Below are 22878 nucleotides of genomic sequence, written 5' to 3'. Positions count from 1 at the left end.
TCCCATCCGGGAAAGGCCCGGGAGTAAACACCAAGCTGCTCCAACTCTGAGACTGCGGCGAATGGATCAGGGAAGCAACCACGAAGCCACCGCAGGGTTCACAGGACTCGGCTCCCTCGCGCGGGGTGCGGATTCCTTTTCACTCTTGGAAACGCTTGCCCGGCAGGTGGGCTCTTCCCTGAGGCCTCGGAACCAGTGAATTTGCAGCCTCTCGACGCCTGGACTCGGGATGGTTCTCCGGTCACCGCGACCCTGAATGGTCCTGAGCGGATGGGATGGGTTTTATTTTTGTTTTTTATTTATTTATTTATTTATTTTTATTTTTTATTTTTTGAGACTAAATTTTGCTCTTGTCGCCCAGGCTGGAGTGCAATGGCGCGATCTCGCTCACTGAACCTCCGCCTCCTGGGTTCAAGCAATTCTCCTGTCTCAGACTCCCGAGTAGCTGGGATTACAGGCGCCCGCCACCACGCCCGGCTAATTTTTGTATTTTTTAGTAGAGACGGGGTTTCACCATGTTGGCCAGGCTGGTCCTGAATTCCTGACCTCAGGTAATCCAGCGGGTGGAGACGGCCTGTCTCCAGAACTCTGAGTTCTCCCCATCTCCGGGCACGACCAAGACCCCCAAATCAATGCCAGGAGGAACTCGAGGCTAGGGCGCATCCAGAGTCAGGGGCATTTCCCTTAAGAGAAACATCAAGATTTGGGAAAAGGTGTAGGCATTGAGGCTCAAGTTGGGCAAATTCAGAGGGAGGCAGGAGACACCTTGGCCCTGCCAGGTGCGGAGCAGCCTTCCCTTTTACACTGGCTATGGAGATAATGTTTAAAACTGCCCCCGGGCCGGGCGCGGTGGCTCACGCCTGTAATCCTAGCACTTTGGGAGGCCAGGTGGGTGGATTACGAGGTCCAGGAGTTCAAGACCAGCCTGGCCAATAAGGTGAAGCCCCGTCTCTACTAAAAAATACAAAAATTACCTGGGTGTGGTGGCAGGCCCCTGTAATCCCAGCTCCTCGGGAGGCTGAGGCAGGAGAATTGCTTGAATCCGGGTGGCAGAGGTTGCAGTGACCCGAGATCCACTACTGCACTCCAGCCTGGGTGATAGAGTGAGACTCCGTCTCAAAAAACAAAAACAAAACTGCTCCTGGGGATGGTTGGAGTTGATTCCCACTGGCTGCAGAAAAATGTTTAATTCAGGAGGGACGTGAGTGTGTGTGTGTGTGTGTGTGTAATTTTAATTTTAACGAATTTGATGTTAACAAAGGCATGTACCACCAGGCAGGTTTTCCTAAGGAAAAATGATAGTCTTGAATTTGGTTGGCAGAAGACCCATAACTACAGCATTAGTTAGGAATTTTAATTTTTGAGAGTGCTTGATCTTGTATCAAAAACTTCCTCCAACCTCTTTGGCCAACACACACACACATATGCGCACACATACATACCATGTGTTCCAGGCCACATTACAGCCCTGGTAGTGAAATAAAAGCTTTGAACATAAATTTAGATGAGTAGGTTTAAATATGAGTTTTATTGCCTTTGTTTCTGTGAGATGCTCAATTATCTCTTGAGATTTCATTGTTCTCGTCTGCAAACTATAAGAGTTTAGTTTTGCTTTTTTTTTTTTTTTTTTTTGAGAAGGAATTTCGCTCTTGTCACCCAGGCTGGAGTATAGTGGCACGGTCTCCCAAGTTCAAGCAATTCTCCTGCCTCGGCCTCCCAAGTAGCTGGTATTACAGCGCTGGGCACTACACCTGGCTAATTTTCTATCTGTAGTAGAGATGGGGTTTCACCATGTTGGCCAGGCTGGTCTTGAACTCCTGACCTCAGGTGATCCACCCACCTTGGCCTCCCAAAGTGCCGGGATTACAGGCATGAGCTACCGTGCCTGGCCGAGATCTTCTTGTTTTAACTGTGCTGTTTACTTAAAAATACTCCAGACTCTATCTTAAAAGTAACTTCCCACATTCTACAAGTGCGGTAACTCACTTATCCCAGGTACAGGTAGGATTTCCATTTAAAGTCTCTGGAAATTGACCAAATTTCTACAAAATATTGAAAATCACTTAGTGAGTATTGGTAGAGACCATGGAAGTCTGTGGCACTTAAGCCAGGGGTTGTGCCCATCTCTCCCCTTCCCAACATGTTGTAGAAGTCTCACTCTAGACATGAAGCATAGTCTGTGAGGACCAGTAACTCCCATTGCTCCTGTGAGCCCCACTCCTACTCCTTGGCAAGGCAGTTCCACTCCAAGAGGGCCAGAGTAGGCCATGAGGACAGGAAGGACTGGTGGCTCCTATTCCCACTTCCTTAAAGCTCCAACTCTGTGTTAAAGAGGTTCTGCCCTAGTAGATATGGCAAACCTTGACGACTGGCTGCTCGGGGCCCCTGCGTGAAGGGGTTGACTTTATTTGGAGTAGAACATGGAAAAATCTGGCCCAAGGGCAATGCCGAAAACAATAGAGGTCACAGTGAAGAGTAATCAGGGAAAGCTGACAGCTCAAGGGTACTAACAGAAGCATGCAAGTTAATATATTTAATTTAGAAATCTACCAGAAATTTAAAAATGACACCTAGGGATGGCTGAAGGGCACCCTACCCTTGTGCATGTGCACAGTCATCGAGACCACCTACTCATCTCTGGAGGTCTGGAAGACTGTATACATGCATAAGGGTAGGCTTGCTCAGAAAAGACCAGAAAGGATACTGTCTCTGGCTGAATGCACAGTAGACTTGTAAACTCCCTGAACTTAGAGAGCAATCCCCAAGCCACATGAGATCCAAGAGACAAAGGTTGAGAGATTGAATATACAAATGGATAATGGCCAAACTAAAAGTAAAAACAGGCTTCTGACCTACAATCTGCAGTAACCAGCCCAGAAAGCCAACGTACTATTACAGTAACCAGTCCAGAAAGTCAAGCTGCTATCTGTAGCAAACAGTAGAAGAAGACAAACAATAATACCCCTGTACCGATCGGCTCCAAATGGCCAGCACTTACTAAATATAATAACTCACAATTCCTTAATTTTTGTTCTGGCTTTCAACTTAGGACCAATGAGGGAAAGCCATACATGTACTCCCAACCAATCACATATGATGCCCCTCTTCTAGTTAGCCTGCCCACAGCTTCACCATGCCATAGCCTCCAGCTAAGGCATACCTAGAAACTTCTCTTTTTTCCACTATAGCGCTTTCCCACTCCTCTGCCTGTTGTGAGTCTCTGCCAAACACAAGTGACGATGGTGGATTCTCTTAGTATAGCAAGTTCTGAATAAATAGCCTTTACTTGCTATCATTTCCATGGTGTTATGGGTTGAACTGTGTCCCACCTTCTCCCCAAAAAAGATATATTGAACTCCTTACCCCCAGTACCTCAATCTGTGACCATATTTGGAATCAGGGTATTCACAGAGGTAACCAACTTAAAATCAGATCAACAGGCTAGGCCTAGCCCAAGATAGCTGGTATCCTCATAAAAGGGGAAATTTGGACACATGGATAGGCACATGCAGAAGGAAGATGATGTGAAGGCACACAGGGAAAATGGCCATATGACTGGAGTAATGCATCTACAGGCCAAGGAACACAGGAATGCTGGCAAACACCAGAAACCAGAAGAAGCACAGAAGCATTCTCTATTTGTCTTTCTAATCTCCTTCTGTTTCTCTGAATATCTTCATTTCTATCTCTGTGTTTTTGTCTATTTCTCTGTTTATCTTTCTGTCCTTCAATCTATTTTTGTTTCTGGCTCTCTGTCAGTGTCTTTGTCTCTCCTCTCTCTCTTGCTCTGCCCTGGCTATTTCCACTGCTCTATTTTTGACTCTCATTTTTGGTCAAGGAAGGATTAGAAGGCAAGGAAGGATTCTCCCCTAGAGCTGTGAGAAAGAGAATAGCTCTGCTGACACGCTGATTTCAAACTTCTAGACACAAAAACATATAGTATATACTGCATGTTTCCATTTATATAAAGATCAAGAACAGGCAGAACTAATGTATAGTGGAGATCGACTCTGGTATGACAGCATGAGGAGGTTTCCTCTTACCAACAAGCAAATATGAAACTGGATAAAACTCTAAAACTACCATCTCTGTGCATACAAAGATGTACAAAAAGCTGAGAAGTATTTATTGCTGAAAACAATTGATCTTTAGGAAAGAACAGTGCAAATCTATGGCAGGTTCTTGTCACAGCTAACATAGCCTAAGCAGGCACCCTTGGGATTAGCCCTATCCTCCCAGGCCCTGGAAGAAGGAGTCTCCACCAGAATCATGAATCCCTAGGGTTGGAAGCTGGAAGTACCAGGGAGTGATATTTGATTGTGGGAAGAGATGGTGAGTGAGCGGTGTGGAAGGAAGACTAAATGAGAGAGATAGAGAAGGAAAAGATTAAGTGACAGGAAGAGAAATAGAGACACAGAAGAAGAGCATCAGAGACAGAAATAGAGCCTCAGGGAGACAGAGAGATTGAGGACACAGCAGAGGAGAGAGGGAAATAGAGACAGAGATAGAGTGAGAGAGAAAGTGACTAGGAGACACACAGAGACCAAAAATGAGAGTCAGAAATAGAGCAGTAGAAATAGCCAGGGCAGAGCAAGAGAGAGAGGAGAGACAAAGACACTGACGGAGAGCGAGAAACAAAAACACAGATGGAAGAACAGAAAGATAAACAGAGAAATAGACAAAAACACAGAGATAGAAATGAAGATATTCAGAGAAACAGAAGGAGATTAGAAAGACAAATAGTGACAGGGGAAAGAGAGAGGAAGAGACTGAGGGAAAGGGGTACAGTGAGAGAAACTGAGAAGCAAGGACAGGTTCAGGATCTAAAGTCCAGAAAAAGAAACTTACAGCAAAGCCCCTAACCCAGGAGGTGGAGTGGCAGAATTTGAACCAGAATCTGATCAGCAGGGGGAGGGCACCAGCATAAGTCACATTTGTTTGACATTTAACATTCAAAATACCAATATTTACAATGAGAATAATCATCCACTTATATTTCCATAACTCTCTGCAATAAAGCACTTTAAGTTGGGAATAAAGATGTTTGCAGACACATGCCAGTTACATGCGGAACAGGTGCTGAATTCCAATTCCTGGGAGTTTCTTCTTTCAAAACAAGCTGCTTTCTTTTGTTCAGTGAACAAGTATGTCCAAGACTGAGGTGACCATACAGGGAGTGGAAAGGGTATGAGATTCAGACTTCACCCTTAATCTGGCTCTCCTTTGCCAGCTTGAGCCAGGTCTGTAGCTGCTGGAAGATGTTCTGTGGGGAGGTGGGAAGAATTTTGAAAGTCAGATTTCAGCACCAGCAGAAGTAGGGAACATGCAAGTGATTATTCAAATGAGAATGCAAATGATTCAGAGCCTTTTTTCTCTTACCTGGCGCCCTAGGCGGAGGCTGGGGGAGTCTGAGGGCCTCTCAGGTGCCATGTCCAAGCAGTGGGAGCCAGTGCGGATAAGAAGAGTTGATTCTGAGGATCCTAAAGCCTGTGTTACACTTAGCACATGCCAGGGGTCTGTGTCCCCTGGAAAGAAAGGATAGGATGGGGCTAGATAGATGGGTGCTGGGAGAGGATGAGGCTATGTTGAGCTGGAGCTAGGTGGAGGCTTAGCAGCCAGGTTTTGATAGCATGCTCACCATTAACAAACAGCACTTGGTTAGCCCCAGGGGTCTGGCCACCGTAGTAGGAGTTCGTCTGAGCCACAGCCTGGGCTACTGACAAGGCTGAGAGCCCAAACACCTGCTCACATAGGTCTAGCTGGGAGGGCAGTGCTGGGAGCTGGGAGAAAGGACATCTGGGATTCTCACAGGTGACATCTGTGTAGGGAGATACCTGTAAGTGTGGGTATACAGCCAGCCCACCACTCTCCTTTAATAATCATTTTCAAAGCTTTCCTCAGTGATGACTAGAACATTTCTAATACTCCCTTCAAGGAGTTTACAGTCCTGGCAGAGAGACTCACACAGTCCCCTGACAGTGACAGCCCAGAGTGATTGGGGCTGTGATGGAAAAAGGCCAGAAGGCAGGGATCCCAGAGGAAATATGATGGGCTCAGGGAAAGCATCCTGCAAAGGATAAGACCTTGAGAAATTAGTAGGACTGAGTCAAACAAAGATAGAGAAGAGAAGGCATAGTAAATAGAGGAAATAGCAAGTGCAAAGGTCTGGAATGCTCGGAGCTCAAATTGTATTTTGTCTCCCCTGCTTAAAACCCGTAGCTCACTGTGCTTTCAGGGTAAAGCTAACTTCCATAACATCAGATTAAGTCATCCCTTCCTTCCCTATTTGTTGACCACCTACGATGTGCTCAGATAAATGTTGTACAATATTGGGCACATGGTGGCAACCAAGACAGCTCCAGGCTCTGCTGTCACAGGACTCAGTCCAGAGGGGAAGACAGGCAATAAAAAATGTATGATGACAGGCTGTGTAAAATGCTAAAGAGAACACAGAGCTATCCAAGTCGGAGGTGGGAAGGCTGACTTATCTTGAGGGATCATGGCTTCCTGAGGGAGGGCATCCTATTGAGACTTAAGATGGATAATCCAAGCAAAGTGAACAGCATCTACAAAGTTCCTAAGGTGTTAGGAAGACTAATGTATTAAGAGGGTTAAAATATGTAAAGCCTTATAATAATAACAATAGCAAGGGGTTTATGGAATACTTACTGTAGACCTGCATTATTCTTAGAGTGTTACAAACATTACCTCCTTTAGTCCTTGAAACAAACCTATGAGAGAAATACTGCCTGTATTCCCACATTATAGATGTGGAAACAGGCATAGAGAAGTAAGTCACTTGCCCAAGTTTGCCCAAGATCACGAGTAGAAAATGGAGCTGGAATTTGAACATTTAACTTTACCATATGTAGTATTTGGGACATGCTTATACTAAAAAAAATCAGTTGTATATCAGAAATTCAAATTTAACTGGGCATCCTGTATTGTATCTGGCAACACTACCCTGGGGTCTTTGAGGAGCTGTGGTTTTGAGTACAGGAGGGACAAGGTTATATTTACAAGGATCTCTGTGGATGCTATGAAAAAGTTGGATTGTACAGAGGAAGTGAAAACCATGAGACCAGAGAAGCAGCTGGGAAGGGATCCAGGCAAGAAAGAATGGAGGTTCCTAGCAGGACAGCAGAGGTAGGCATAGAAAGCAGAAGGGATGGACTACAGAGTTGTCCATGCAGAGTGAGGAGGACTCAGTAATTGACAGGCTCACTAGAAAATGGGAAGGAAGCAACTAAAACAAGGCTCAAGTTTCTAGTCTGGTGGATGGGGAAAGGGGGCCATCCCTGGAATGGGGACACAGAGAAAGAACAGGCTGAAAGGAAGACCACTCAAGTGGAGACCTCAGTGTGTGAGTGAGGAGGCATGTGAGGGCCAAGCACATGCACACACTAGTATGGCTTCCACCTTCTCCAGCCCAACATCTGCAGGTTACACAGTGCCTGAGAGCCGGGTCGAAATGAGTCCAGACCACCTGTAAGATGACTTCTCTGGGCATAGTAAAAAGGTTGTTTGAGGGGACAACGTTAGGGTTAGGCCAGTCACTTACAGAAGCCGAACTCGGTACATGTCTGGTACAACCACTGCCGGTCACCCACACCAGACAGTTGAGGTTCTGTGCTCCTCAGCTGTGCCACTGTCTCTGCTCGGGAAAAGCTTAAACACTTCTGGCCCAGGCTGTGCAAGACAATCTAGGGAACAATGTACATACATAAGACATAAATTCCTCCTCTCTTCCCAGCAAGCCAGGGTGCAGAGGCCTACGTCCCCAGAGGTCAAAAGTCAGAAATAGAAGGGTGAGTTCCTGAGTTCTCCTGGGAGTCAGTGGTCAGAGTGGGTGGATGCCTGGGTCCTTGTGAGTTAGAGATCAAGGCACTAGAAGACTGAGACGTTATTACCTGTGAGGGCTTGGACAAGTGATAATCTTTCAGACTTCAGTTTCCTTTTCTGTAAGTGGCGATAATAATAGTGCCTGTCTCTTGAGAACTTAATGAAATAATACATGTGAAGCACTTTATACAGCACTTGGTCCAGACAGTGCTGGAAAAGCGACAGCTGGATTGCAGTTGTGGATTTAGAGTCTGCAGTCCCAGGTACCTAGGAGAACCGTATCCCCAGAGATAACATTTTTTCATTCATTCTAAAAATACTAAGTGAGAATTTGCCATGTGTCAGGCACTCCTGCAGGCCCCCCAAAAGAGGACAGGACAAGATAGGCAAAATAGGTAACAATCGCAGTCTCTAACATTGGCACACTGTGTGCCAGGCTCCCAGCTGATTGCTCTACATGACCCGCCTCATTTCATCTTCCCATCGGCCCTGTGAAGTGTTATCCCCAGTTTACAGATGAGAAAACGAAGTTTCAGAGAAGGTTCTCGCTTGCCCAAGATCACACAACGGAAGTGGGGCAGGAACCTTTGTCCGCTAACTCCTCCCAGCTGTGCCAGGGAGTGCTTACCTGCACCGCCCGACGAAGCCCGCAGTAGGGCGTGGAGTGGCTGCGGTTGCCCCCGCCCCCGAGGAGAAGTCCGCAGAGCTGTCGCACGCTTAGCGGCGCTCCAGCCTGCCCATCATACTGCACTACACCTCCCACCAGTGCCTGCAGCGCCCCCAGCAGCTCCGCCTGGTTTTCAGCGCGGCCCAGGGGCCCGCAAGCGCTCAGCTCCGTCCGCAACGCTGCTTGAGCCGCCCCACCCGAGCGCAGCCGCCGCTCCACTTCAGCGAAGGCTACGGACACCGCCGCCCGGCACTGTGGGAAGCAAGAGGCGATGTCCGCCAAGTCTTAGGCTGGGCCTCGGCTTTCCCTTCCCAGGACCTGCGTCCTCCTTGGGTTCCCCACTTTCCCCCAGCGGGACTCAGAGGGTGCAGACCGAGCTCTTGGCGCAGGCGCCCGCCCCCAGGCCCCCGCCCCCAGGTCCCCGCCCCCAGGTCCCCGCCCCCAGGCCTCCGCCTCGCAACCCTCCTTCTCGGGTCGTCCCTGCAGGCCCCGCCCTCCATTGTGGCCCCGCCCCACCTTGAACCTCACCTCCGGATAGGATTCTCCCTGCCTAAACCCCACCCTCTCTGGGGAGCACCTCTTTTCCTGGTGCCCCGCCTCTTCGTCAGCTCCCGCCTTCTTCTAAAACCTGCGTATTCCCCCGAGCTCCGACCTTCCTTAGACCCCGCCACGTTGCAGGTTTTGCCCTTCTCTGGCCTTCTCTTCCCTGACATCAGAGGCCTCTTTTCCCTCCCAATTCCCCTCGGACTAGGCCCCACCTCCTACCTCCAGGGACCCGCCGATCGCGGTGCTCATTAGGCTTCTGGATACCACCTGTGGGTGGACCGCAGAGGAAGGTATCCGGAAGTGTCAAGGGACTCCGCCCACTGGGACCCCCCCCCCCCCCGCCCCTGCTGCCCGCCATCCTTACATCATTATACTCGGAGAAATCCAGCACGGCCCGCACCGGGGCGGAGGAGGCGACCGACGCGAAAATGAGATGGGGGAACTAAGGGAGGAGACGCCGTCAGCCTGCGGGCTGAGGGGTTGGAATCGCATATCTTCGTGCCTCTGTGTCACTTACTCGCTGTGTGATCTCGGGCTCTTGTGAGGACAGCTTGTGCAAAATTTTTGGGGGGCGGGAGGAAGGTAGGGGCGTGGTGGGAGGGTATTCCTATTATCTGAGACTGGGGCCCTGAAGTCCGAGTTCCCTCCCCCCAGCCCACCCGGAGGAGTCGCAGGACCTTCAGCCGCGCCCAGGCGGCCAACGAGCCGGCATAGGAGCCTCCGAAGCAGATCCAGGGGCTGGAGGAGGAGATGTTAAAGAGGCGGGAAAGTGCCAGGCGGGCAGAGACCACATCAGCCAGCCTAGGGTCAAAGGGGGGGACTTGGTCGGTCCTCATCGCTGGGAATCCCTGAAAATTTCCCCATTCTGGGGGAGACCCTGATCCAGAGACATGAATGGGTGAATCTGGCCAGAAGCCAGGGCCGTTTTCTCATGACGTGTTTCCAAGGGTTCTCCAAGCCACATACACTTCCCAGAACATGTGTGCCTAGGCCAAGGGAGACCCTGTCCTCGTCCACTTTCTAGAAAGCCACCACCCTCTTTCCCTTCTCGTTTTAGGTAGGAGAGGAAAAATTTCCAAGTCAGTTTAGATGAAAACCTGACAAATGTAGGGAAGGGTTGAGGGCACTCAAGGAGGGTTACTCAGAGGAGGAGAGGTCCTAACCTGATGAGTTACAAGGTTTTGGGAGAGCGAACAGACACAAAGAGAAATGGAGAGTGAAGTTTGGATATGTCTAACATCCTCTTTCTCCTCCCAAGCGCTTTCTTTCTTCCCTAACCTTTCTGAATGGCTTGCAGTTGGTGCCATCCTGCTGCAGTTAGAAAACCGTTTAGCTTGTAGAAAAGATTAAGATGCAGAGAGAGACAGAGATGGAGACAAAGAGGCACAGATGTAGATACAGAGATGGAGAAAATGAGACAGACAGGCAAAGAGACTGTTACAGACAGAAACAGACAGAGATACCAATGAGGAAAGAAAAAGCTAAGTTCTGTAAGAATAAAGCAGATGAAAGAAACAAAAAGCAGGTGAAGTAAAGTTGGAAAAATGGTGGGGGTCGTTAACAGGAGTGAGATGCACTGAAGGAGGCTGGGGTGGGAGCCATAAAAACATCTGGGGGAAGGCCACACCATGCAGAGGGATGAGTTCAAAAGCTCAAGGCAGGAATGTGCATGTAAGTCTGGAGGACAGTGAGGACCTCAGTGTAGCTGGAGCCCAGTGAAAGTGAGAGAGTGGAGGTCAGAGTTAACTAGAGGCCAAAACCCATTGGACCCCATGGCCACTGTAAAAGCTTTGACTTTACTCTAAGCAATACAGAAGACGTCTGAGAGACTTAAGCCAGGGAGGATCATGACCTGGTTTATGCTCTAACAGAATTACTCTGATTTCCACCTGGAAGTCACGGGCAGAGCAGGGAAAATGGTGAGAATGCTGTGGCTGTAATCCAGGTAAGGAATGCTGGTGGTCTGCACAGTGATACAGTGGCTTACTTCAGACAGAGACACAGAAACAGAAAGAACACAGGATAAGAGAAAGACAGATAGGGAGAGTCAGAGACCCAGAAATGGAAAGAGAAAAAGCAAGACACTATGAAAGACAGAAGAAAACAGAGGGAACCAGAGACTCAGAGGTTGACTTCAGACAGTGGAGGAGAGAGACACAGATGCAGAGATGCCAAAGCACAGACATTCCTGTCCTTTGACCATAAACACTTTCCCTTCCTCCACTTACGCATGGCGGCTGGACAAGAAGCGGAGCTGGGCCATTTCCAGGCCTCCAGCAGGTATACTCAGGCCATAAAATCTGTGTTCCAGGCTTATCACCAGGGCGCCCCAGGCTGGGGCCAGGGCTGCAGGATGGCCTGTGAAGAGTGTATGGATGGGGGTTGGAGGAGGGGTGTGAGATGCAAGTTGAGTTTAATCCCTTGCACTCCTCAGGTCTCACAGCATTGCAATATGCAGCTCCCCTTCCTGGTCCCCACCAGCATCCCAACTCCTTCTCTCCCCCAACCTTGCCTCTTACCTCTCATCACTGAGCCAGGCCCAAGGCTGCCCTCACCCCCCAGATGCAGGAATATGGGTCCATCCTGGCCAACCCAATGTTGGTCATTCACCCAGTAACGCTAAGAGGTGGGATGGGGAAGAAGAAATGGCATTGTGAGAGTCCTGACTTATTCTCGATTCCTCGTTTGTTCCAGTCTGTCTCCCTAATGGATCTTTCCTTATGTACTTAACAGTATCTGAAATGAGCTTGTTCATTTACTTGCTCACTTTTCTCCTGTTCATCTCCTCATCTAGAATGCAAAATCTACAAAAGCAAATTTTTGGCCTGGTTTTTCACTCTTATATCCCCAGAACTGAGGGAGTGGCTCTCACATTGAAGGAACTTGCTATTTCTTGAAGTAATAATTGTAGAATAAGAAATAAATGCAGATGGATTTAGGAATAAGATCCAAATGGGATGATATTTGGAGACTAAATACAGAGGAAGCACTGAAAAATGGCGAATTTGTTCCTTCTTTCAGTAGATATCTTTGAGTGCCTGTTGTGAGCTAGGTCTGATTCCAAAGCTGGTTCAAATTTCTGCTACCTACTGAGACCTGGTGGTAGGTTTTGTGTCCAGTCTGGACAGGGACAAGGGGGTAGGGAGGAGCAGTGAATGTGAATGACAGAGAGAAAGAAATGGTGAAGGGCAAGATCTGAGGGACAAAACGAGTGGGACCCTGAGGAGAGGGAAGACTAAGGCCAAATCTAAAAAGGGCAGGAAAAGGGATACTGACAGCAAGCATAACATGAGATTCAAGCAGAGGGATGGGGAGAACTGAGGTGTGGAGAGGGAAAAATGCAGACTGAGGAAGAGATGAGGGAGACTGAGGAGAGGGCAGGATGGGCAGTGGACTCCCCGTCTCCTGGCCTCACCTGTAGGAAGGATCGTCTGTTGGACACGTTGAAGGGGTCCAGCAGTTGCTCCAGCCACCCCACTTTTGGGAGGGCTGCAGCACCTGGACCCAGGCTCAGGCCCAGGCCCTGGGCAGAGCGCTCCTGAAACTGCTGAATGTGCTCACCCAGGCGCCTAAGAAGGGAGGCTGTGGGACATGGAGGGAAGGAAGTCAGGTTGGCCCCCTTAGGATGCCCTGCTTGACCCTCAGCCTCCTCTTACCTGGAGCCGAGAGTCCCCAGAGGGAAACCAAGAGCAGAGGACCCAGCCACCGGGCAAGCCAGACGGCCATGGTGTTCAGGACTCTGTTCTCCCCCAGGGGGACCTTTATCTTATCCTTAGCAGCCGGGCTTTAAATCCATCACCTTTCAGCAGAGGCTCAGGTTTCTTTCCTTTCCTGGCAGGTCAAGCGTCTGTAGGAACTGCTAAAGCGGGGCAGGGACGCCAGAGTCTGTACACAGAGGCTGCTGATTAAGCATCAGAACTCCCAGTTCCTTCTCTCTGGGCCTCTCAGTCTGTTCTTCCCTCAGCTCTCAGTAGCCCTCGCTGTCTCAGTCTCCTCCTCTCCTCTCTTCAGTCTACCTTCTCTTTATCTCAGATTCCTCCTTTGCATGCCTTATTGTCCTTCAACCTCTGTCTCTCCCCACCTCAGCACCTCCTCTGGAACCCCAGTTGCCCACTTATTCTCAGTCTTTTCTTTCTGCCCCTCAGCATATCTTCAGTACCCCTCAGTTGTTCCCATACTCAGTCTTTCCCTCTCTTTGTTCTCAGTCCCCCATCTCTTTTTCAGTCTTTCTCTCCATACTTGTCTCTTTGTTCCCCAATCTCACCTTGTCTATTTTCCAGCCCCCTCACTTTCTGCTCTGCTTCACTGTCCCAAGCTTCTCTGACCCACAATGTCACACTGTCCATAGACTCCTTACAGTTCTTTGAACATACCAGGCTTGCTTCTGCCTTAGGGTTCTTATTCTTGTTGTTCCCACCCTGTGGATTGTGATTTCCCCATATACCCAAGTGGTTTGCTCCCTCACTTCAATTAGATCTTTATTCAAAGGTCATTCATTCAGAAAGGTCTTCCATGGTCAGCTTCTTAGAAATTGCCAAACCTATGGCCCTCTTCTATTCCTTTTCAAACTTTATTCCTAATTCTTTTTCATAGGACTTATCGCTATGAGAAATATTGTACATTTAAAAAATTATTCCCATAAATTTAAAAAATATATCCAGAATCTGATGACTTCTCACTACCTTCAGTGCTACAACTGCTGAGCCACCATCATCTCTGACTTGGGATATCATGGAAGCCTTTTAGCTGGTCTCCCTGTTTCTGCCTCATGATTTATTCTACATTCAGCAGACAGAGAGATAGAATTAAATATTAGCCCAATCATTCACAATCATTCACTCCCTGGTTTAGAACACTTCCCTGATGCCCCATCTTACTCAAAGTAAATCTAAAGTTTTGAAAACAGGTTTTAAAACTCTGTATGACCTGGCCCCCTGTTATATATACTGTCATGATTTCATCTCCTACCCCTCCTGGGTTCACTGCTCCAGCTGCATTGGGCTATTTCATATGTCACAAGACACACTCCTTCCTTAGAATTTTTGCTCTCATTGGGATGCTTTTCCTCCAAATATCTGCAAGTCTTATTTTATCACTTCCTATAGTTCCCATTCATATATTTTATCTTACCAAATAGGTTTTACCTGACCACCCTTATAAAATGGCACAACCCCTGAGACCCTGTCCTCTGATCCTTCTGTTGTCACTCCCTGATAGTGATGACATTTTATTGCATTTCTCTCCCAAACCATTCCCCAGGAAGTAAGCTTATTGTGGGAAGGAATTTTGTCTGTTTTGTTCACTGGTGTACCCATAACACCCAAACTACTTCAAGGCACTTGATAGGTTCTCAATGAATATGCAATGAGCAAAAGGCTATATGGATAAACTGATTAATTAATGAATTAGTTTTCTGCTCAGGAAAGAATTCCCTAAGAATGTGACCTAAGAGCTGAGGCAAGGGAGTGAGTGGGAAGGGAGGAAGGCAGGGAAAAAAAATACTTGAGGTAAGAATGAGGAGCTGGGGGGAGCATGAGGTTATCTGGAGTCAGAGGGCTTCTGGCCCAAGAAAGAGCAGGTGCAAAGAGTCTGAGTCACAAACCTGCTTGGCACCTCCAAGGAACATCAGCAGTTAGTGGGCTGGAAAGTCAATGAAGGAATTTGAATTAGATGAGAAGAGAGAAGTAATCAGAGATTCAACCCTGCTGGCAAGCCATAGAAAGGGCTTTGGCTTTTATTTAAAGACTGATATATGGCTGGGCGCAGTTGCTCATGCTTGTAATCCCAGCACTTTGGGAGGTCGAGGCAGGTGGATCACAAGGTCATGAGTTCGAGACCAGCCTGGCCAACATGGTGAAACCCTGTCTCTAGTAAAATTACAAAAATCAGCTGGGCATGGTGGGGAGGCGCCTGTAATCCCATCTACTCAGGAGGCTGAGGCAGGAGAATCACTTGAACCTGGGAGGTGGAGCTTGAAGTGAGCCGTGATCATGCCACTGCACTCTAGCCTGGGCAACAGAGCTAGACTCCATCTCAAAAAAAAAAAAAAAAAAATACTAATTTGTTGCCATAAGGGTCCCTTTAAAACATTAATACATATGTAAATTTAAAGTTGGGTGTGGTGGTGCATGCCTATATTCTTAGCTACTTGGGAGGCTGGGATGAGAGGGCTGGGAGTTCAAAGCTGCAGTACACTGTGATCGAGCCTGTGACTAGCCACTGCAACACAATGTTGTCCATATTGGGCAACACAGTAAGAACCCATATTTAAAAAAAGTATTAGTAAATTTCTAAATTTATTTTTTGATAAATACCAGTTTACTTAGTTGTTTTAATTGCTAGACTGGAAAGACAGGGATCTTTATCCCAACTCAATAATAAGACGAATAGCACAATTGGAAATGGAAAAAGGGTTTGAATAGGCATTTCTCCAAAGAAAATATACCAATGGCTAATAAGCACATGACAAGATGCTCAACATCATTAGTCGTTACTAAAATGCAATTCTTATTTATTTATTTATTTATTTATTTTTGGAGACAGGGTCTCGCTCTGTCACCCAGGCTGGAATGCAGGGGCATGATCTTGGCTCACTACAACCTCCGCCTCCTGGGTTCAAGTGATTCTCCTGCCTCAGCCTCCCGAGCAGCTGGAATTACAGGTGCACGCCACCATGCCCACCTATTTTGTATTTTTAGTAGAGATGGGGTTTCACCATGTTGGCCAGGCTGGTCTCGATCTCCTGATCTCAAGAAATCCACCCACCTCGGCCTCTCAAAGTGCTGCGATTACAGGCGTGAGCCACTGCACCCAGCCACTAAAATGCAAATTAAAACTATGAGATAATCCTTCATACTGACAAAAATGGCTCTGATAAAGATAGGCAATACAAGCATTGGAAATGTAAAGGAAACAGCCACTGTAGAAGACTCTTGAACTCATTTTTTTTTTAAAAATCACTTTTGTTAGGTATAATTTACATACCATAAAACTCACCTGTTTTTAAGTGTAAATTTTAATGTTTTTTAGTAGATTTACAGATTTGTGCAACTATTAGCAGAATCCAGTTTTAGAACATTTTCAGAAACCCCCAAAAAGTCTCTTCATGCCTATTTGCAGTGAATTCCCATTTCTATCCCTAGCCACAGACAACCATTAATGTATTTTCTCTATATATTTATTTTCCTTCTTTGAACATTGCATATAAAAGGAATTCTACAATATATGCTTTTTTATGTCTGGCTTCTTCCACTTAGCATAATGTTTTCGAGGTTCATCCATGTTGTAGCAGGTATCAGCATTTCATTTCCTTTTATGGCTGAATAATATTCTGTTTTATGGATATACTATGTTTGAGCTATCTATTAATCAGTTAATGCGCATTTGGATTATTTCCTCTTTTTGCTATTATGACTAATGCCACTATGAACATTTGTGTACTAGTCTTTTTGTTGAGATACATTTTCATTTCTCTTGGGTAGATACCTAGATGTGGAATTACCAGAGCATATATTAAAATCAGATTTAACTTTTAAAGAAATTGAACTGAACTGTTTTCCAAAGTGGCTGTACCATTTGTTCATGTAATTTCTTAGACTCCAGAAACCTGAACCAAACAGGTAGAAAGTCTCCAATTTCAAACATGAACACGCTGGAAAAGTGAAAACTGAAAGACGCCAGGAAAAATCATTGAATAGAGAGGACCAGAGGCTGCCAGATTATCCCTTCAGGCATGAAACTGTATCTTTTTATTGTGGGCAGTGGTGCCTGCTGCCTGAAGTTCAGCGGGTCAGACCCCTGGTGAGCATAAACATGATGTCCTTCAGGAGGGTCAGAAATTTCCGTGGATTCCCCAGTCAGAAGCTGCAGGTTTGAAAACGTCTGCATCCTTTGTCTACTCCATGAGTAAGATTTAAAACCAAGTTTGTTTGTTTTAATCGAAAATAGATTATTCTTTTTATTGAGGCAGGGGTGGAAGGTGGGAAGGGACTTCTTTCCGGTCTAAGATTATCTACGAGAAGAATGTTGATGAAGTTAATGTTTTCAAAGCAAAGACAAGTCAGTGGAATGATTGGTAGCTTAGCTGGGCTCGAGTGTGGTCCTAGCGCCCACAAAATTGTGGGTTTGCTTCCAGTACCCGTACCTTCTCTATGGTTTTTGTTCCTCTGAACTGTTCTTAGCAGAAGTCATCTTAATTTGAGCAGTAAAACAGGGGATAAATTATGATGCTCTAGGAAGCTTTAAATCCATCCCCTAGATTGTTTTGCCTTTTTAAACCATTCGCAGCCCAACAGATTCGTGATCATCCGCAGGCAGGACACTAGCGCGCTCACTCATTTCAATCCCCCACGCCCCATCCAGCGCGCTTTCATGAACTTCAATCAACCGTTATAAACTATTTGCGAAATCCACCTGATAACTAAGGGCATCTTTTGATTTGTGTGAGCGAGTTTCCACGTGATCTTGATTTCCTCTCAGCCCTTCACTCTGTCTCAAGCGTCTGGAGTTCCTGGCGCTACACAGAGAAAAGAGACCCATCTGTTTAAAGTGACACTGTCCAAAAGATATTTCCCATATCTTCCCTCCATCCTTGCCTTTTCCTTTGGGAGTTTAACTTTTTTCAGAGATCTCCTGCCCTGTCCTTGGGGCCACTTTCTTAGTCACTCCCTTTTGCTATGAAGCTGTTGCCTTCTTCTCCAGAACCTCAGGCACTAGTGGAAGGAATTTGAATTCAAGAAACTCCTGGTTATTTCGCTATTTCTGGTCTGCATCTTTTTAGTGCCTACAAGTGACCTGAAAAGGAATCAAGACTCCCCAAAATGAACCTTGGAACTATCATGACGTCTCTGCTAGGTTAGCTTCTGTCTGGGAGAGACTGTGAGGTTGAGACAGGTCCAGGTGTGCAGGTGGTAATGACGGGTAGCATACTGGGGCAGTGGAGTGAATGCCCAGTGAGGATAGAAGAGGTCTTTAAATGCCTTTCTCTTCTGGGTCAGTCATATTTTTTTCAGGTCTATGCTGTATATGTGAAAATTTTATTATTGATTAATCTGGTTTTTAAAAAATATAGTTGACTCGCCAGGCATGGTGGCTCGTGCCTGTAATCCCAGCACTTTGGGAGGCCGAGGTGGGCAGATCACGAGGTCAAGAGATCGAGACCATCCTGGCCAACATGGTGAAACCCCGTCTCTACTAAAAATACAAAAATTAGCTGGCCATGGTGGTGTGCGCCTGTAGTCCCAGCTACTCGGGAGGCTGAGGCAGGAGAATTACTTGAACCCGGGAGGCGGAGGTTGCAGTGAGCCGAGATCATGCAACTGCACTCCAGTCTGGCGACAGAGTGAGACTGCATCTCTAAGAAAAAAATTATATATATATAGTCCCAAATCAACTGACATGCATTACTGTCCTTTTTCTTTTACAATGTTTAGCTAGAAGTGAGCTCCATTTTCTTGCTTCTAACTGAAACTTATTTTCATGGCAGGGCAGACGCTCACAAAGGTGCTCAGAAGTAAGACTTTTGCTTTTTTCTCACAAATTAGAAATGATTTGGGATATCATGAAAAGCCTTTTCACATGAACACTGTGCCGGGTCCGACCCGCAGACCCTGACCGAACGTCGGATGAAAAAATGCACTCAGACACAGATATCCAGTGAAAGAGCAGGCTAGGGGACCGGGCGTTCACAGAAGGAGTTGTTGCATCCTGCTTGCACACACCGAGTAGGGTGTTCTAAAGAGTACGCAGCCCGGCCCTGACAAGCTGGCCCTGCGGACATTTATTCAGTACAGATTTAATGGCAAAGGCTTTGAGTCAACACACTTGTGGCTAATTAATATGGTCACCCTCCCCGGAGAGAGCAGTCCTGCGGGTGATTAAAGGCCAGGGTTGGAGGCCTAAGTAAACTAACTTATCTAGATCAGTTTCTTTACATCTCCTTGTTATTTGCTTTTTACTATTATCTCAAGGTAAGAGGATCAGGCTGCCTTCAGCCATAAGCCTTTCCTAAAGCTTTTACAAAACCTCCTGGCATTCCAAGAAGATTTGCGTTTTTCCTTTAATTTTCTCTTATAACTTCTTCCACCACCCTGACCGAAATCCTACATATATGTAGTTCATATAGCAAGTTTCTTTTACCCTGTTAATGCACATGCTTAATATATTTCCTAGTGTTACTCAGAGTTTAGTTACATCTGTCCCGCTCTCTCCACTTCCTAGTGTTACTCGGAGTTTAGTTACATCTGTCCCGTTCTCTCCACTGATTACAAAGGCACAAATTCAAACATGTTTCAATTCTGCTTTCCAAAGGCAATAAAGGGATGACTTTCATATGCCTTGGCTACTTATTAACCAAGTGCCATTGTGAAATTACTTAAACACTCAATAATACCTATCCTTAAGGAGTATGGGTACCACAAAGTAGTGGGACATGATAGATGGTGGATATCTTTTCAGAGAATGAGGTCCAGTGGTCTACTGCAGCAGTTATCAAACTAGGGTAATTTTACCCTTGGGAACACAAGAGGACCTAATTTTAAAAAGCGCAAGATCCGGTCGGGCACGGTGGCTCACGCCTGTAATCCCAGCACTTTGGGAGGCCGAAGGGGGCAGATCACAAGGCCAGGAGTTCCAGATCAGCTTGACGAACATGGTGAAACCCCATCTCTACAAAAAATACAAAAAAAAAAAAATTTAGCCGGGCGTGGTAGGGCGCACCTGTAATCCCAGCTACTCAGGAGGCTGAGGCAGGAGAATTGCTTGAACCTGGGAGGCGGAGGTTGCAGTGAGCCGAGATCGCACCACTGCGCTATCATCAACCACCATATAGATTTTTTTCTAAAATTGATCTGTCTGAGAACACTCCTGATATCAAGGTGTGCATTTTCTCAATGGCCTTTCTTATATTCAAAAACGAAACAAATAAATGACAACAAGAACAAACAAACAAACAAAAATAATAAAAAACCCTGTGTTTCTCTCACGCTTCTCAATATGACCAAGGTTCTTTAGCTCAAGGTGCAAAAAAAAAACACTCTGGGCTTCAACACAGGGACAATTGGAAAGACCTGGGTGGGAAGAGTCTTTCCCGGGTAATTGAATTGCTCTAATTGCTAAGTAACTATTCTTTAGCAAGTCAGGAAGTTTCCAATTATTTGATTTAAACAAATTAAGGGAGAATCAAGTTCTCAACTAGGATAGAGTGTAAAATGTAATTATTTATTGTGGGTTACTATGTGATTTTTGGCAAATAACTTACTGTTAAATAATTCTGAGACATTTGTGTAACAAAATCTGATCTATTTTCATTTATTTGTATACTAAAATGCATTTTCTCAGTGGTTATAAATTGGGCATAAAACTAATGTTGAAATGACTTATCATGGCAATGTGTACATTTATTTATCAACAATTACATGAAAAGCCCAATTGTGTAATTTAGATAAATATCCAATTAGTTTCACCTTTATACTCACTGATTAGTTTCCAAATTCATATTTTTGTTATGCTTGATTGTATATAAATAATAATTTTAATGATAATTCAATGCAGAGGAACTCATAAAAATGAAAGCAGTGCCTCACGCCTGTAATCCCAGCACTTTGGGAGGCTGAGGCGGGTGGATCACGAGGTCAGGAGTTCGAGACCAGCCTGACCAATATGGTGAAACCGCGTCTCTATTAAAAATACAAAAATTAGTCGGGCATGGTGGTGTGTACCTGTAATCCCAACTACTCAGGAGGCTGAGGCAGGAGAATCGCTTGAACCCGGGAGACAGAGGTTGCAGTGAGCTGAGATCGCGTCATTGCACTCCAGCCTGGACGACAGAGCGAGATGCTGTCTAAAAAAAGAAAAAAGCCTGTGCGATCCCCCAAATTGATTGTCATGTACATATATATTTTTGTTGTTGTTGCAGGTAAGTAGGCTATGGAAAACTTAAAATAATTTTAAGCATTAAACTATTACATTATTCAAAATTTATAATCTTCAACGTATTCAAGAATGATGCAACACTTTAATTTTTAAAAATGTCAATAATTATAATACAAAGAAAAACATCTGCTTAATCTTAAGATACATACTAATTTGTCAAGAATGTGTATGGGGAGGACATAGTTTTAAAAAATTGGGGAGGACGGTGGGTAACAATATTTTGAAGCCTAAGGGCCCAGCTTGGCTAACGACTAAGCTCTGTTAAATCTTCAGTTTTTATCTCGTGTCTATTGGAAACAGCCTCCAAATCCAAAGAGGGCCACTCAGACCAGATATTACAACACGGCCTCCCTCGAATTCTTGGAAGTTTTCCTAGATACTCAGCAGGGTCATGGAGGCTAGCGGTATCGTCCTTGTCCTCAAAATAGAAATCCGAGAAACCTCCAAGTGGCCGGAAAATTTAGAGCACTTGCTCGTGGATGCCATTGTCACTCCAGAAATGGTCTGAATTCCTCTTTCCACTCGAAATTTATTTGCTGGGCACCAAACTAGAGCCGGACACCAAACTAGAGCTGAGCCAGACTCTTAATTCCTGGGAAATTGTCCAGGAAAAAGAGCTGCCTGTTTGGGATCTTTGCGAGGGCTCTAGGGCGCAGACTTGTCTATTTCAACACATGCATACCTGAACCAACTCAACCCTGTTTGCATCGCCAGTGTGTTCCCTGTCTGAAAAGAACTGGGCGCTGACCTTGTTGAACTTGAGAACCCTTAGGCTGCCCGAGGCGCAGCGATCGTGTACCAGGAACCATAGCCGCGCCCGGACAGGAAGAGGCGCCGAAGCCCGGCTGAGTGGAAGTCCTTAGTCTTCCAACAGCCATAGCGGCGGGAACTGGAAGAGAAAAGGTACGCACAAAGTCCTTTGTTGGAGAACGGAGACCTCCGAGCTGTTATTAAAGCACAGCTTTCTCCACCATCTTCCCATTCCACCACCAATGAGGAGGTAAATTGATTTCTGTTGAAAATATTGTTTTTTGGGGGGAAGACGTTGAGACTCCTGATGACATTTGCCTGACGCCTAGAGGATCCTCGTGCTCCACTTCAAAGAATTGAAGTCTTGATAATCAGCAGAAATGACCTCTGCACACCTTTTCCCCATTCATTAAACTATCGAGCAGCCTACCATGCTGTGCGGGCACCCGAGATACCAGGAGAATGAAGAGCAAGACAGCACAAAGAGTAACACAAGCAGTTAATTATAATAACGCGTAGTGGAGCATCAGACATACCACCGGGCGTTTTGAGGGGGCCAGAAAGAAGGAGTACCTCCCCAGTCCTTATGAACCCGCGAGGCATATCTGCCGGAGATTTTCTTCCTTCCAGTATGGAGCGGATTCCTCATGCCGCGAGCCAAATCCACCAGCCATTCCGCGTGGTGAGTCAATTTCATAATCAAACCATTTGGATGGAAAACTCAGAACGACCAGCTTCTGCTTCCAGATCGTCCCCCGGGTCTCTGGACCCTTCCCAGGGTCAGAAGGAAGGAAGCCCCTCTCGTGAATGGTTCTCTGTAGTATTTTCTCCGGTCGGAATAGGTGAGTTTGAGAAAATCTCATTTCCCACGGGAGAGGCCAAGTTCCTTTCTGCTGGAGGTAGAGTTTTTGGCCTTGTCCTTGTTTTTGTTTTTGTTTTCCTTCTTCCCTGCGGGAGTGCAGGAAGGGAAAATGCAAAACACCAACAGAAGTTTGAAGAAACAATATTACGTAGTCGCAATTAAAATTATTTTAAAAGACATCCCTTTGAAGAGAGGAAAAGAATTTCCTTTAGTTTTAAGAAACACAAAAACAACAAACATTTTGCTTTTTTAAAACTAAAAGAACAACTGTTTTCCAGAC

General features: G+C 46.1%; 1 protein-coding gene across 1 annotated transcript; it reads right to left on the bottom strand.

Annotated features, from left to right (window-relative positions):
* Nucleotides 1-3937: 3937 nt before the first annotated feature.
* Nucleotides 3938-12781, bottom strand: PRSS16 (serine protease 16). Its single transcript, XM_002816554.6, has 12 exons — nucleotides 12712-12781; nucleotides 12471-12637; nucleotides 11575-11674; nucleotides 11284-11413; nucleotides 9733-9856; nucleotides 9420-9497; nucleotides 9275-9322; nucleotides 8471-8761; nucleotides 7562-7703; nucleotides 5639-5818; nucleotides 5380-5525; nucleotides 3938-5263 (listed from the first exon to the last, which is right to left on the bottom strand). The coding sequence occupies exons 1-12, from the start codon at nucleotides 12779-12781 to the stop codon at nucleotides 5195-5197; spliced, it is 1545 nt and encodes a 514-aa protein (XP_002816600.1). The 3' UTR covers nucleotides 3938-5194.
* Nucleotides 12782-22878: the final 10097 nt, after the last annotated feature.

This window comes from Pongo abelii, chromosome 5 (genome assembly GCF_028885655.2).
Source record: "Pongo abelii isolate AG06213 chromosome 5, NHGRI_mPonAbe1-v2.0_pri, whole genome shotgun sequence".
Taxonomy (NCBI): domain Eukaryota; kingdom Metazoa; phylum Chordata; class Mammalia; order Primates; family Hominidae; genus Pongo; species Pongo abelii.
The sequence above is the reverse complement of the archived record's forward strand: the minus strand, read 5'-3'. Positions and strand labels throughout refer to the sequence as shown.